This window comes from Denticeps clupeoides, chromosome 3 (genome assembly GCF_900700375.1).
Source record: "Denticeps clupeoides chromosome 3, fDenClu1.1, whole genome shotgun sequence".
Lineage (NCBI taxonomy): Eukaryota > Metazoa > Chordata > Actinopteri > Clupeiformes > Denticipitidae > Denticeps > Denticeps clupeoides.
Window position 1 is genome coordinate 21,679,068 of NC_041709.1, and position 13,636 is coordinate 21,692,703.

Consider the following 13,636-nt stretch of genomic DNA (forward strand, 5'->3'; position numbering starts at 1 on the left):
CTGAACTCATAATCCATAGATATCCGATTTGTATCTTAGTAACATGAGTGTGGATGTTTGTGTGAGTGTACAGAGTGGTTTATGAGGACGAGTGGAATCGAGTAATTCCTTTCAGAACAGTGCAGTTACTGAGGATACAGATGGCAGCAATTACCCGGCTACTTAATAGTCTCCCCCATACAGACAGACACACGCGCTCACGTGGTCCACATTACCAGATAGCTTAAGCACTTCTTCTTACACACGTTCCCTTTGTTCTGCTGCTCTTCTCTTTTCTTTCTCTCTTAGCAAATTGCCGTGAAAAGAGTCTCACACCCAGATATTCAAGGCCATAATTATTCAGAATTTTTTAGGCTGCGTGGACACATGAGGGATCTGTTTAAAATCTCATATTTCACGGTGACATGTCATTCCTGAAGTCACAACAAATTGACAAATGCACATGTGTTTGCGTGCTGAAGCGTTCTTGTACGATGACTCTGAGTTTGTCCCAGATGTCAGGAACAGTACTGGGAAATCCGGCCGCCGTCTTTTCTCTGTACTTTGTTTTGTGTACATTTTTTTTTTCCATTTCACTTTGAATGATTGATGATCCGGAGCTCCGGCCCTGCACTGGTTCCACCAGCCGTTTCTGTTCAGGAGCAGGATCTCTGCTCACGGCTCAACTGATGTCACTGAAATCAAGTATGTTGGCCACAAGAAGGCACAGAACAGAAAACCGAGGAGTAAAATTGACTATATAAGTTAGTGTGTGTGTCTGTGTGTGTGTGTAGAATGTGGAGAAAGGTCAGAGGCTTAGATCATTTTTTCGCTCAGCTCTGAAACTGGACACTGTCCTTCCGTCCTGGCTACGCAGAAGGGTATGGTCTGATGTGTGCGTGGACACACATGAGTGTGTGAGTGTCGTGGGCACAGAGATAATGACTTTCACAGAGATTCAGGCAGAAACAGGAAATTGAGCAGACTTCCAGACGCTCTGTCTGCAGTGGTCTGTTGAGGGTTCTGTGCCATTGATAAACAATTGCTGCGGTCTATAAAGTGAGTCTAGTGTGTGTGCATTTGTAAAAGACAAAACTTTAAATCAACTGCTTCTTTTTACACTCTTTAGATGTAATGGGTTTTACTAACATCGGAATCCATGCTAGTGGTTCTCAGCCCTGTTCCTGGAATGCTCCATGACATCTTTTCCTTACTACCCATGAAACCTGCCATATCCATTTTAGGCTTCTGATGATGACATGATCTTAATTAAGCAATAGCAAAGCATTTTATAGGAGAGGACTGGAGAAACACATTGTGAAAAGTGAGACTTCAAGCCTCAAACCCATATATCTTATAATATAGGGGACATGGGGAGTGACTTAGACACAGTTTTAAACCTGGGGCACCAAAGGTCATCACCTCATCTGTTCTAGGGAATGCATGTAAATTGTGCATAAATCAGTCAAAGGACATTTATTGTTAGTCCAAGTCTATTCACTTGTTTCATTGAGTTGCACAGAGACCAGCCTGCCCACCTTCATCCTCCCAACTCTGCCTACTTACTGTGACCCCACTTTCCGATTTACAGGCTCCCTGTCAAGTGTCTGACATCTCTCCGAGGGAGTAGCAACTGAGTTTTAAATGTCCATCCAGAATCAGGGCACTCGGGAGACGGCATTTGGACAGTCACTCTGACTGGTGAAAAGAAAATCTAACTCTGCGCTTCCACACATCTCAGGCTGAGGGAATGTGTGAATATTGTATTAAGCAAGTAAAGTAGTGAGGTAAGGTAGTACAGGACGCTAGACCGCATGTACATTTAATACATAACCACTCACTGACCGCCCCATACCACGTGCATGCAGTTCTTCAGTACGCACGTAGCACGTCAGCCACCCACTATTATCACTGAATTTTTATTTTTTACTGAAGGACATTTCTCAGCACTGTAGTGGTTGGGAAGTCAAAGCAATACTGACGGTCCTTCTCATCTAAGTCAATGGTGGGTATAAATTGGTCTGCCAAATATATGCTGCTGGTTTTCTTTCTGTGGCTGGAAAGTGACGAAAGGATAAATCCAACATTATGCTTATCCCTTGAGTGGTGTTCAGGTCTCCGAGATCCACTTCAGGTTTTTCCAATTGAAAAATACTTTACGTTACTTTACTTGGCAGACGCTTTTATCCAAAGTGACTTATATGAGGAAGACACCAGCAATTCTCGTTTGGTTTTCATAGATTTTGAGTTACAAAACTAAGAGCCCTGATAAGGCCTAACTTGTAAAGAATAGAACATGAATTGTTAAGTGCTAGACAAAATGTTTTATTTTTATTTTTTGTGAGTGTGAGTGTGAGTGTGTCTGAAATACTTTTTGAATAAGTGGGTTTTCAGCTGCTTCTTGAAGGTGGTAGTAGTCTCGGCTAGTCGAATGGTACCAGCCAGGTACAACAAAGGAGAATAGAGTAGATTGGAATCTACTCTAATCTACTTTAGTCTCATTTCGTTTGCAGATCTGAGAGGGCGTGCCGGAGTGTAGCTGGCTAGTATTGTATTGATATAGGAGGGTGCACTTCCATTTACAGCCCTGTAGGCGAGCATCAAGGATTTAAACTCAATGCGAGCAGCTACCGGTAGCCAGTGGAGGGAGGTGAGAAGAGGCGTGACATGACATAAATGATGCATGGCACGACACAAATGACTACAATTTGAGATTACTTGACTTTGGCTCTTTTTCCGTGAAGAACATCCAACATAACACATTTTCAATTTACAGATTTCACACTGTACACCATCCACCTTGACTCAGTGGAACATGTACAAACACTACACAAGTTAAGATCTACCAACCAGGAGTGGCAAGTTGGTTTAGATTAATTCATTAAACTGTATTTGAACGCAATCTAAACATGAATGAAAGAAAAGGTTCTAGAATGGCCTCTAATCTTGCTGTGGCTATATGTGTGTTTTCAGGTGGCTGCCCAGACTGCGCAGGGCCCATTTGTTTCAGTTTAATGAGATTCTCAGCTGCTCCAGCTGTTTGATGGGGAAATGGCCTGCTGTGTCACACTGGGTCCCCACACCCCCCCTCGGCTGACAGAATGCACATTTTCACACCCGTACAGGGCCTAATACACCTTGTACCCATTTGTGGATGGTCTTATATAACTTTTTGCCCAAAGCAGCACACACACAACTACTGCTTCTTCTACAAGCATAGCAACAGCTAATCTTCATTATTATGCAGAACAATACCTGCAGCTTTGGTGTGTAAAACAGTTTTTACCTCCTGCCATTTCATGGTAAACTAACAGCTGTAAACTTTCAGCAGGCGCGGAGTGGGCAATTGATTCTGAGCACATGAGCACTCGTACAAGTCTATAGTGAAAGCAAAGTACATCAATTAATTAATAAGAAATATTAATGCAAGCAATCATTTAGATCATCTGGCATTCGTGAAAACAGAATGTAATCTGCACCTACAGAAAAAACAAGGATTGTAATTTGTCAGACACGCAGTCATGACATGCTGAGAGACGTTTCAACCGTTTGAGCCTCAGCAGAACTGAACAAGGCATAAGCAAACATTGTTATTATTGAACAGTATTAATGTAATTATTGTTAACATGTAGAAATGAACTAAATATTGTTCCCTGGTTATTAGTACAGTGGTTGGTTGAACAGTGTGAACATAGGACTGAAAATGAAAAAACACTCCAGTTCTTCATCAAGAACATAAATGCAGGCTATTCTGAGACCAGACGGTCAGCAGTAATTTCGTTGCATTAAGGTCAGGCTCAAAAATTACAACTCTGTCTAGATTGGCCTACTGTTTTATGACTTAAAGTTTATTCTACAAAAGTAAGCGCTGCCCCCTACCGATCCTTCTTAGTCACTGCAAGAAATCTGAAAGAGTATGTCCTTACACTGAAGTTCCTCCATTAATAGTTCCTCTTTGTGTATGTTGCATTGACTCGTTTTTTATCACTGTCACTTCTCTACTGTCATTAGACTGGAACTTCAGCTTAGATTTTAGGGAGCAACGAATTTTATTGCGTGCGCAATGTGAGTACTGTCCTTTTGCCTTTGAAAAAAAATAACATTGTAAATGTTTAAAATTTTGGTACTGATGTTTGTTGATGCAGTGATTTCTAGAAATGCTTTACTTTTTAATAGATTTATTATTATTTTGTCTCCATTTGGACACAAATCATCAACAGAGCTATAAGTCAATAAAAATCAGGTGTTATTGGCATTGTGGGAAGTTGTTTAGTTAAAAACATTTAAGTCGTATTCATTTTAATTATTTAAAGCAGACTAAAGGTTTGTTAGCGAGAAACGTTTCAAAACACCTGGCATCAAATATATATTACATTTTTGACAAAAATACAGAAAATAGTGCACAGGTAATGCAACACAAGATTTTGCAAGACCTCCTTGCAACATTTCACAATTGAAGTAGAATTTCTTCACTTTTCTTTGACAAATTAATCCATTTCAAACATGTTGTTACTGAAGTCATGCAAACAGAATGACATAAAAAAAATAAAATTTGGCATACATACATGGCATGCTGTCTTAAATATATTTTATATTTTTTTATAAGAATAAACTAACCAATAATTCATCTTTTACAGGTTATGGGATGCAGAAATGGTTTTTAAAGTGGTGACAATTTTTCTATATTTACAAGGTAAGTAGGGAAATTGTCTAGATTTATTAACCACTTCTCAGGTCATAGAGTAGAATTATGTAAGTATTAATAAAAGTAATAAACATCAAATTGAACAGCAGGCCTTCCAATCAAAGATGAGCATGGAGGTAAAACAGACTTTATAATGGCCACTCTTCTCCTCTTGAATTGAATAGGACACCAGATCTGACTAATGTCATATTATTTCTAGGAGAAAAATGTCTTATTATTTCCATTAGAAAGCTAATGAAATTATGTTTTTATTTCTTTGAGTAACTATACACTTGATGGCAAAACATCTGGAATATTATTAACTGAAGTGTGCAAGGGTTAAAAAACTGTTGTGGTTTATTCCAGGACTGGTGTGTAGCTTTGTGACTCATATTTGTGCCCTTCAAGGGACATCAGTGACACTCCCCTGTGCAAATGACATCTACACATTCTTAATGCCAAACGTTTGTAGTTGGTATAAGTCTAAAGAAAACGTGCCCATCATCGAGAATCCACATTACATTGGCCGTGTGATGAAATGTGACTGCAGTCTGATGATGAACAATCTAAGAGAGAACGACTCAGGGTCATATCGCTTTCTAAAACAAGAAGTTGCCCTATCCGTCACAGGTAATTATGACACAGACAATTATACACTGTAAAAAAAATATTAGTGTAAGTTCACAGTAAAATCTACGGTCAGAAGTGTAATTGCTTAATGATGTACTGTATTTAAAACTGGCAGATGTGGTATTCAGAACCCTAGTGTTAGTGATTAGTGTACATGCCATTCATTTTTAGTTAATAACTGTTATAAATACAGAATGTAACTGTAATCTTCTGCAGTTACTGTACAAGTTTAGCTAAGTATTTTATGACTTTGTACTGCCCTTATGTGGTGAACTTTCATGCAATGAGAAGAATTTGAGCATGACAATCATTCCAGTTGGGACGAGAGATTTATATCCCGCCAATTTCCCAAAACATTTAGTTTCCCTCTTAGTCTAGCACTCATCGCAGGTGCAAAGTATGCTGATACTATTACTACGGTAGTTCACAGTAAAAAAAATGTTTTTAATAACCCTGTATATTATAAACAGTATTTCACTGTTTACACTTTATTGCACTGTTTACACTTTATTGTCAGTATTGTACAATATTTCACCATTACAATCCCAGACATTTTTTACTTGTGTATGGAGCTTTGACTCTGTCAGTAATCATACCTACATTTTGAGATTCAGATCTGCAGTTGAAAACAATGGACAGTACTGTAACAGAGGGACAGAATGTGACTCTGACTTGCTTCTCCACCTGCACACTGAGAAACAGCCCCATCTACTTCTGGTACAGAGACAGGCAGCTTGCAACTTATACTACAGGCAACAAGCTGCACCTCAGCCAAGTCACCAGTCAGGATACAGGCAATTATTCTTGTGCTGTGAAAGGACACGAGAATCGACTGTCTTCTGATGTGCCCATTGTTGTCAAATGTGGGTTTGGGTTATCATCAAAGACAAATTATGTAGTTTTATAATAGTACTGATTCCATGCATATGAGCAACACTAATCCTGTACATTGTACATTGCTTCAAACAGACAACCCTTTGGATTTATCAGTCTCAGTTAGTCCCTCTGCTGAAATAGTGGAGGGTAGATCCACGATTTTGACCTGCAGTAGTGATGTGAGTACAGCAGTGTACAACTACACCTGGTATAAGAAGAATGGAGTTGAATACTTACTGATAGGATCAGGATATAAATACATAATAACTAATGCCAGACCAGAGCACAGTGGATTGTATCGGTGTGTAGCTGAGAGGACATTAATACATAGAAGTTCAATGGATGTACTAATCACTGTAAAATGTGAGTATTTATAATTATTACTCTATATGTCTGATTAATATAGTAAACGCTGATGTGCTCCATTATAAATAACAGTCCTAAAGAATTTCCTGGGTATAAACAGATCACCTTATTATTAAAGTACTGACCTGATAGTCCACTCCATGGCAGCCAGATATATTTCTCCCTTGAATTAATGGATGCATCCAATCATAATTGTTAAGTCTTTTAAACAAAATGTAAAACGTAATCTATTGCCTGTTTCTTACATTTACACTCATTTCAGTTTTACTTTTTAGAGTGCAAATTCATGAAATAGATAAATAAATAAACCCTTATGTTAAATGTCTAAATGTCATTAAATTCATTTCAACAGGAAGTAAGAAATTCAATTTCATTAATCCTTCCATGACACCTTGTTTCATTTTCTCAAAGATTCGCCCAGGATCCCAGAAATTTCCATCAGTCCCTCTGGTGAAATAGTGGAGGGCAGTTCAGTGACTCTGACCTGCAGCAGTGATGCCTACCCTGCAGTGTCCAGTTACATGTGGTATCAAAAGAATGGAGATGGGACAGTGTTTCGAGGCACAGGCAAGAGCATTAATTTCACACTGGCCTCTGGTGATCATGGGCCATACTACTGTGAGGCACAGAATGAAATTGGTGCTCAGAATTCTGATGTTGTCCTATTAGCAGGTACGCTGTCACTTGATAATGCAGCGTTAAAATGATTATTGGGATGAGTTAATCCTATTTTTTTCTTGTTCTCAGGCGAGAAGAAGTCTCTCTTGGCTGTTGTTGTGGTGGGGAGTGTGCTTGCCGTCCTGACAGTGGGAGGTGTCATAGCCCTCACTCATCATGTGAAGAGGTTTTGATAAAAAGCGTTATTCAGTATTCAATGCAGATGTTTATTTAATGTCTGATGATTTTGGTCAGATGAGAAATGCTGGTTGCAACTGCAGATGTCTCTCTGTTTCTATCCCAGGAAAAAGTCAGATCCTGTTGGAAACACCAGCCCAAAATCACAGGTCACACACAGAAACGTCCATGGCTTCTCAGTCTCATCTATTATTGAAAATAATAGCATTGGACTACAATGCCTGACATTATTAGGCCAGTAAATATCCACATGCTGGTGTTGCAGGACAAACATTTAATTTATTTCCTCTTTTAACAGGATACTCATCCTATTTCACATGATGATACGTACACTGCCCTAAACCTCAAGGCCAAATCTTCAGAATATGAGACTCTGAATGTAAGTTAGTGCATGCAACTGAGATGATTTTCGCTTTGAAATACAAATACTGAAATATTTGAAATGTGTCCAGAATATTTTTTGTTTGTGTTTTTTAGAATGTAAGGAAGCTGCCATGTAACCCAGCACTTCAGGCAGCTGCTGAGGCCTCACACTATGAGAATATTCAGGAGAGAATTTCTTACCTCTAATATCTGTTTTCAATTGAATGACACTCCAAACACCACATTTCATTACTAATGCATATTAATACTATTTAAATGTGAGTTCAGACATGATATTATTCTAGACCATTGTTTCTCATATTTCAGTGCTAAAGTAATTTTTTTTTGCATTGCCTATGATATGCTTTGGTTGCAATAAACAAATTCTATTAAAAAGTAGACATTTAATTTATCAACTTATTGCTGACAAATGCAGTGGATTCCTGGTCTTCTAGAAGATTACTCTGGTGACAGCTGGCCCCTCAAGGACCAATTTTACTTGTCAGAGCAGCTTGCTGAAACAGGACATGGTCACAGAAATAGCCTTGACCGAACTGGGAACATGAACATCTACCATGGCGACACACACATGACAGCAGCAGCACTGCAATGTATGTGGAAACATATATTTCCGAGAATGGAAACCGCACCTCCATACAGCCACTTGTTGAGACGAGCTATATGAAATAGTGATGCAGCATTCTGTTTTTTTATTATAAATATTTGGGCAGGCGGATGTGGTCCCGAGATATCTGTAACAGAGGAAACCAAGGCAGAAGAAAGGAAATAGATATGCGCTACATCTGACCGTGTTGCACATTGACAGGAGGGGTTTTCAATTAGGCAGAATGAGGAAGTGTGTGTGAGAGCAGTCATTCATCCCTATGGCCTCTTCCTTTTTTCTAACATCCTTCAAGTTCCCTGGGTGTGAAAAAACAATCACAAAGCAAGTTTGTTTCTGAACATCCAGAATAATGTGTTATTACAAAGAGTGAGTAGGAAAAACCTCTAAAATGAAAGCTAACACGTTTCTCAACGTTTGAGTAACTTTCTAAAAAAACAGTTTTTTGAAATGCTAGAAAGGAACAAAAAAAAAACTAATTTTAACTGCCAAAGACCTACAGGAAGAGAGCCATAGCAGTTTATGTATTTATGCAATGCTGGTTATGTTTAGATATCTGAAATACATTTACCTGTTTCAGCATGGATGTTTTAATCACCCTACATATGCAAATGGTGATATTCCAAATTATATTAGCAGTGTGTGCAGGATTCAATAAAATTCTGTATTTGGGAGTGACTTTTTTATTTTGAGACACAAAAATAGTTATGAAAAAAAACAACCTGGTGCAAGGGAGAAGGATGATTTAGGGCACAAATTCTCAGTTCATTACAAAGGGTCACAAATGTCACTAATCACTCATGCATTATGCAGGCAAAATTTAAATCTAAATAGCATAATATTAACTATGTAAATGAGTATTATACAGAATTAATTTCTGTAATTATTAATGAAAGCAGATGAATTTTTCAGATATTAAATATGTTGGATATGTATGTATGTATGGCAGGCAGTACTTGTAAAAAGAAAAAACAAGTTTTAAATAAAGCTGTTTTTAATTCATCTCATTTTCAGCCTTGGTAGATGAGAGGTCGCTGAGGCTGTGATAGACAGATGTCACACTCTCATTAACAGAAAAATCCTGCTCTCCTGATTTTTGATTCTCCTGCTTATCGAGGCTGACAGGCTCTGCTTGCTTCTTGACTTGGACTCCACTTATTTTGTGATCATGAGATGAGTCGAGGCTGAAGGAAGTCTGAACTTGGCTTTTCAGGCTCGGCTCACCAAAAATGGTGTTGGAGAACACGGAGTCGATGGTGAAAAGCGGGCGAAAGGGAGGCTCTGGACACCTGACGTCTGCTCCATCAGGGCGTTCTGTGAGGCCTGGTGCCTCCAACTCACTTGCAGACTGGTGTGCTGATGGTGATGGGATCTGATCAGACTCCTTGTCTCTGCTCTCATCAATGTTGTTTTTCCTGGGCGATGCCGTGGCCGACCTGGATATCATACTGTGGAAGCTGGCACGGCGGCTAGAGCCCTCAGAGGTGGATATGACACTGCTGGAACGGGGCAGGGTGGAACATGGTCCGTTGCCTCCTCGGCTGCCATGTCCCCCTCTCCGTAGTGGGGTGGAGAAGCAATCCAAGCAACTAGATGCAGAAGACGACTTGTCTCCGGGTCGAGACGTGGAGTGGGAGCAGCTGCCTTTGGTGACTCTTGTGACCCTTGCACTCTCCGTCCTGCGCAGGTTCTGGCTCTGAACTCCCTTTGAACCAGTGGCCCTACCACTGCTGGACCTCCAGATGCCACGGCCTGAGGAATAGGATGCTAGTGCTAAAGCATCCCTGGGAGGTTTGGGCGGAGCAGCGGATTCACTGCAGCGGCTCCTGGGCGGCTCCTGGGTGGGGCTACTGCCACTGGACCAAGCCTCATTCTCCAGGCTGAATGCACCACTACTCTCACCTTGGGTAAAGTTCAACACCACTGATGTCATACAGTTTATCCCAGTTTAACAACAGCAGTCACAATGCAGCAGATTTCATATTGTACGCTTTCACACTATGAATATCTTGCCATGATCTTTAGTCTCCCCATCTATGTTGGTATTAAATACTAAATATATCATTCTAATACTAACATCATCAAGTTGTTTAGTTATAATCTGACTGACAGACTGGTTGTTTTTGTGCTGTGGATTTTTTAAATACAGAGAAGCCACACTCACTTTGTCCATCTGTATGACCTTGGATTGAGTCTACACCATCTTTATGGCAGTCTTTCCCTGAGGAAAAGAACATTGGCAAATAAACCTTTTACTTTTTTTTTTAACTCAGTATTCTCGCTAGCTAAAAAATCCTGAGCTCCTGATATTCATCTACTTTCCGAATAAGTAGATTGAAGTGGTAAAATTAAATATTGAACAAATCAAGTGTAGTTAAAAGGAAGCATGAAGTGTGATCCAGTGAAAATTTCTATTACCTTCGCCCCATGGTCTGATTCTGACTGAGGAAGTGAACATGTGGGATGGAAATGTATGGCTGATGAACTGGCTGGAGGGGTGTTTCAGTGATGAATGCTCCTCATCCCCTTCCTTAGCTCTCATTGGCTGATCTGAGGGATCAGCACAGTCCCTCCCAGATAAATCCCGCTCATGCAGTAGGTCATTCATAGCTGATGCAGAAGATAATGAGATTGACAAAGGAACTGTTGCTCACCCAGAGTCAGGAATTATTTTTAAATGATTTGGTTTGACTCAAAAAAAAATTACATGCATAAACATGCATTGACAAAACATGAGGACAAAGCATCGACTTAAAATAATTCAAGGATGCTTGGGAAGAGTCATTGTTTAACGACTAAGTTAATATGCTGAAATATTGCAAAGCCACGTGTAGCAGGGTAGAAACCGATTTTCTTTATAGCATTAGTCTGTTCAGAATGCAAAACATCAAAGCGGCCCAGCCCATCTGATGCCAGGAGAAAATTCTGTGTCTTACATAAAGAACGATGGAAGAGCGTCCTGAGTTTGCCTCTCTCCTTCTGCCTGTTCAGCATTACAGGAATCTTTTTCAGAGCAGCAACTTTAACAGTGTTTGGGGGATGCAGGGTCGGAAGACAAACCAAAGGCAATATGGTGGAGAATAAATAGTCACCACACAGAAAGGATGAGAGGTGCTGGGCTGTGTTACTTACGAGTCACATACAATCAAACATGACAAAGTTAGACATCAGTTAAACCAAATACCACCAAATGAACCCTAAGAGCTGTATTATTATGTCATTTAATAATGTGTATAAACATATTTAATTAGGTCTGAAGTATTATATTTTGACCAGTTATCATTATTCAAAATGGATGTTGGGGTCTCTTAAAACATTTTTTTTCAGAGCTGCAAATTTATCCTGGTTTACAACATGACAGTTGGGGATACGTTTAAAACGTGTTTTTGCATTACATTCAGCCTACTTAGTGACCACCAATGGAATGTGAAGGCTCTTTTTGTCTTTTTAGAAGGATGCATTTGTACTCACTGCTGCTCCTCTTTGGGGACAGACTGTCATCCATTGAGTTAGACGCTGACTCTGCAGAGTCCTGGGAGCCACCACAGGAGCTATTATCATGGCCCCTTGACCCCTCACAGTGTGTTTCCACGTGTGAGCGACCCCTCTCTTTTTCTTGTTCTCGACTCTTAGTCTTCATCAGCTTCTTCATTTTCAGAGTAATCCAGTTACCACGCCTGTTTACATGTGTAAAGTTACTCAGAAAAGGAACAGAAAAGACTTTCAAATTTAATCCAAGGAATATAAGAAGTGTACACACCTCTGTTAAAATGCCAGGTGATTTTGTAATGTAAGAAATGAGACCACAAGGAGTACGTTCAAATATCTTATGTGACCTAATGTAACCTGTAAAACTGATTTGCAAAAACTGATCATTTTTAATTTAATTACAGAATTGTCTTCTTGAACACATGTAGTCCATTTAAAAGACTCTAATTAACCCAATGAACTGTGTTTTTTTCCTGACATTTATTCAACTGCCTGAGACAGCAATAAACACGGTTTGCAGAAAGCTATCTCATTGTTAAAGGGTTCAAAAATGTTTCCACAGCACTGGATATACAAAGTCAAGAGAGTCATCATAAAGTGGAGAGAATATGGGACAACAGTGACATTGTCAAGAACTGGACATCCCTCCAAAATGGCTGAAATGACAAGACAACTGGTTAAGGAGGCTGCCAAGAGACTTACAGTAAGGAGCTGCAGGTCACATAAAATATCCAAAAAGTGTGTGAAAAAATCTGACAAAGGTTGAACCTTGAATTTCATCCAAACAACAATAAAATGGCTTCACAGAATGGTCCAGCCACAGCTTTGACCCAAAGCCAATAGAAAATGTGCAAATAAAGAGATTTTTACATGCATGTGTTATAGGTCACATTAATGGTGGGGAAAGTTTTGAAATTGTTTACTGTAGTCTCATTTTAATTCACAAAATAATGGCATTTTACACCAATTGTACACAATTGTATACAATCTACTGTTCATTTGAGTTTAGAAAAAAGTGGTATACCTTTTTGTTGGCGAGGACTCATAAAACTTATACTGGTCCATTATTTTTTCTTCCAGTTTTTCCTTTTGCCTCCTCAGCTCATTAAGTTTATCTCTACAAAGGAAAAAAAATATTCAATACATGCTCTCATATCATGAAAGCATGTATTGCAGATATAAACAGTTCAAATGTCAGATCCTGCTTATGTCAATATACCAGTTTAGTGCAGGCAGGTTTTCATCATAAGGGTTATGGCCTTTTCATAAGGCTTAAGGCCTTTTCATCATAACAGCACATATATTAAGGTTGTTTTTTAGAATGAAGAACGCAAGGCACTAATGAGTGAAAAAAGATTTTAAACCAAAATAAAATGCTGTGGTTTGGGAGTTTCCAGGGTGAAGTGACAAGTAAGGATTCATGGTCAAAACTACTACTGCAATACATACATGTACTGTCGCTGCTCTACATGAAAGAGATCCTTGCTTTCCATGGTGTGTTCCAGAAGGTTCCGAATTTGCAACATCAGAGTTTGGATCTGCTGCAACAGGTGACGATTCTCCTCTTCCAGGTTTCTCTTAAGCTGGGTTAACAACTGGTGAAAAAGACTTGCATGTATAAAGGTTTGACTGTGATTGATTGAGAAAAATCCATAACCACTAATGACCTATTTAATTGTGATATTTATATGCATTTATGTAATTGTCCTCTAGGTGGCCCTGTTTTGCAACATGTACATTCATATTATCATGCAACACTTACATATTATTGC

At 39.3% G+C, this 13,636-nt stretch overlaps 3 protein-coding genes across 7 annotated transcripts in view; 1 reads left to right on the top strand and 2 right to left on the bottom strand.

The window, feature by feature from the left end:
- Positions 1-13,636, bottom strand: part of LOC114785241 (thrombospondin-4-B-like) — a 41,876-nt gene that overhangs the window by 15,119 nt on the left and 13,121 nt on the right. The window contains exons 22-24 of the mRNA XM_028971188.1: positions 13,314-13,459; positions 12,889-12,981; positions 11,847-12,052 (exon numbers count right to left, since the gene is read on the bottom strand). Of these exons, the coding sequence (XP_028827021.1) occupies positions 11,847-12,052; positions 12,889-12,981; positions 13,314-13,459 (445 nt within the window). The remainder of the gene's footprint in view (positions 1-11,846; positions 12,053-12,888; positions 12,982-13,313; positions 13,460-13,636) is intronic.
- Positions 3,943-8,055, top strand: LOC114785242 (sialoadhesin-like). Of its 4 annotated transcripts, none has more exons than XM_028971190.1 (10): positions 3,943-4,044; positions 4,617-4,672; positions 5,030-5,293; positions 5,902-6,156; positions 6,263-6,532; positions 6,947-7,207; positions 7,283-7,379; positions 7,497-7,539; positions 7,689-7,769; positions 7,868-8,055. In XM_028971190.1, coding segments are annotated over exons 1-10 (1,422 nt in total). In that variant the 5' UTR covers positions 3,943-4,042; the 3' UTR covers positions 7,961-8,055. The 4 variants fall into 4 exon arrangements, with proteins under 4 accessions (XP_028827023.1, XP_028827027.1, XP_028827024.1 ...); XM_028971194.1 differs by having other exon boundaries at positions 6,947-7,102; XM_028971191.1 differs by having other exon boundaries at positions 5,908-6,156.
- LOC114785243 (uncharacterized) lies at positions 9,043-11,774 on the bottom strand. 2 transcript variants are annotated; one of them, XM_028971195.1, is made up of 4 exons: positions 11,312-11,774; positions 10,794-10,985; positions 10,540-10,596; positions 9,043-10,277 (listed from the first exon to the last, which is right to left on the bottom strand). In XM_028971195.1, exons 1-4 carry the CDS (start codon positions 11,367-11,369, stop codon positions 9,370-9,372), a joined length of 1,215 nt encoding a protein of 404 aa, XP_028827028.1. In that variant the 5' UTR covers positions 11,370-11,774; the 3' UTR covers positions 9,043-9,369. The 2 variants fall into 2 exon arrangements, with proteins under 2 accessions (XP_028827028.1, XP_028827029.1); XM_028971196.1 differs by lacking the exon at positions 10,794-10,985.